We start from the raw sequence: 2,578 nt of genomic DNA on the forward strand, positions 1-2,578 counted from the left end.
TTTGATTTCAGGTATGGTAATACCAGTCATATTCACGTTTCCATCACTGAAAATTACTTGTGTATCAGAAATATACTGGAATATAAAATGAAGCCCATAAATGCAACTCCCTCCAAACCCACAATGAAACAAAACAATGACCTTAGCATTTATTTACTGTGTATTTGCGATTGCTTTGTGATACAAGGATGTTTTAAGAAAGTATTAGAGATGTATTTGAGAAGCCCTTGCCTCTCCTCCCAAAGGGTTAAATCGAGGCAGCATTTTGTGACTTATTAGTAAAACTAGTCAAATAAAGTAGGAGCTCATGTCCAGATGGCTTTGCCAGCCCCCTAAGTTCTGAAAAATGTTAAAACTGAATGACTAGATTTTTCTGTGAAGACTAAAATTCAGGTGGTATACTGAAAGCAGCACATGAAAGCACAATGCCATCCTGCCTGTCACCAGGAAAGGGTCCTTGCACGTATGGCTTGAACGGCGAGTTTTTGGTAAAGCTGTTTCTCAAAAACGAAAAGAATGAACACACCAACTGCACGAATGCATGCACCCATGTGAAATGTAGTTCATGTTCAAACCGCCTGCAGGACTTCGCTTTACAAAAGATGAGCCAGTCTATTGAAATTTTCCAAGTGGTTATCCCTCTTTTCAAAGGGACGAAACGCAGCGTATGGATTTTTTGTATCGTAGGTATTGATGAAGCAAGGATGCCTGTTCGTAAGAAATGCCATCAGAGGCCTATATAGAAAGAAAAACCTGCATCTTACTATTAAATATGCCCTTAAAAAAACCTTAAACACAATAATGCAAAGAAACCAATTTTGCTCTGCTGCTTAATTAGGTCTCCTGCCTGTAGCAGGCCATCACATTGTGTTGACCTATGCAATACTTTATGGAAGAGTCACCTCCAGAGAGGCTGAAAGCCATTTCCATCAACTGTATCGATGCTGACACTAGAATGGCAATACGTCTAACAAGGAGGAGGAAGGGAGATTTGGTATTTTTTTTTGTGAATAAGCTCACATTTAGGTTTTACAAAACTTAGGTATCTTCCAAATTATGAAAAAAAAAAAAAAAAGAAGTTTCCCCATTCTCTTTTTGCTAATTCAATATTTGAGGCAACACCAAGGATTACAGTGCTTATAACATGTTTTATTCAATTCACATAGAAAAGCATGCAGTATTAATGTAAAATGGTACAGTATTAATGTAAAATGTTCAGTGCACATTAGGTAAACAAGTCATTAGCATACAAACCCATTTTTATGGTCTATACAGGCATCCTGAACACATCTAGAATAACAATGCTTTTTGGGAACGAAATTAAAAATTGTGCTTAACTTCAAAAAAAAAAAGCCACGTTCGCAGTGTTGAAGAAGAGACGTTTTCTAACTGAAGTGCTGTAATCCTGAAAAGAAAGAGGCTGCTACCTTACACCCACTTAAAACAAGAGTTTCAGTACAGTACAGTGCTACGAAACAGTCCAAGCAGCAGCATTTCATCTGGGAGGCAAGTTTTATGGCAAAACTGACGTTGTTTTATAGCAATTTCATGAATCCATAGGATATATAGCCAGTAGCTGCCTTACATGCACAAAACGTAATCGTTAGGAATGGGAAACGTAACCTTTAAAACAAATTCTTACATAAAACGACCGATTTGGCAAGACCGCTTAAAACTGTCCTGTTCAAGGGAGCCATTAGCTGGGCTCACAGCTGGAAGATCATGTAACCTGAAAACGTAAAAAACCACCCAAACCCCCAAGTAAACAAAATGCCCAGCCAATGAAAAGAATCTGGAATGGTTCTTCCCCAGGAAAGAGCTTATAACAGGCAAGGGAATGTTCAGTTTTCACATAGTCGAAAAAGACAGGATCAGATTGCATGGGAAGTCATTAAAAATTAAGTTCACCTGTAAATATTAAACATTTGCAGGTTGACGACTTTGAGTCACGTTCGATTCCCAAGCCAAGTCAGTTTTTGGTGGTTTTCGACGGACTAGCACTGGAAAGGCTGCTTTGAATTTTCCTCTTGGTCGACTGACTGACATTTTTATTTTTCCTTTCAGCTATAAAGGAAGACACCCAAGGAGGATTAAGCTGATTGTGCAGGTCAGATGACATCTTTAAAAAGCAGGAACCGAACTTCTGTTCCTCAAACAACCTTTGTGAGTTACTGAATAGTAAACTCTGGGAAAAGTCTCTTTGAAATAAACAGTTTGGAGGTTTAGTATCACTAGCCACTACGTTTTGGCCTGTAAACAGCGGAAAGTGGTCATTCATATCTAGCTCAGATGGGGAGAGGATGGAAAACATAGCAGGTTTCCAGCCAGCTCTGTCAACTGCTGGATCGCTTGTCTCTGGACACTTCATACTCTGTTCCTCGTTCATCTCTTCCAGTTTCTTCTCCGTTTCATTCAGAAGCTTAGAGCACTCTGTTGACTTTGAAGAATTATCAAGATCGGAGGACTTGAAATTGTAGCATGGACTCTTGCTGTTGTCTGATTCGGACATCATTGAGTCCAACTCGGAAATTTTATCGAGGTAGGCAGCATCCATAGATGCCTCACTGGAGGTTCTTGT

General features: G+C 39.3%; 1 protein-coding gene across 1 annotated transcript in view; it reads right to left on the bottom strand.

Annotated features, from left to right (window-relative positions):
• Positions 1–1,128: 1,128 nt before the first annotated feature.
• RNF219 (ring finger protein 219) overlaps positions 1,129–2,578 on the bottom strand; it is a 30,726-nt gene continuing 29,276 nt past the window's right edge. The window contains exon 12 of the mRNA XM_009332102.1: positions 1,129–2,573. Coding sequence (XP_009330377.1) covers positions 1,970–2,573 — 604 coding nt within the window. The 3' untranslated portion in view covers positions 1,129–1,969. The remainder of the gene's footprint in view (positions 2,574–2,578) is intronic.

The sequence above is a fragment of the Pygoscelis adeliae genome, unplaced genomic scaffold (assembly GCF_000699105.1).
Source record: "Pygoscelis adeliae isolate BGI_AS28 unplaced genomic scaffold, ASM69910v1 Scaffold98, whole genome shotgun sequence".
Taxonomy (NCBI): Eukaryota; Metazoa; Chordata; class Aves; order Sphenisciformes; family Spheniscidae; genus Pygoscelis; species Pygoscelis adeliae.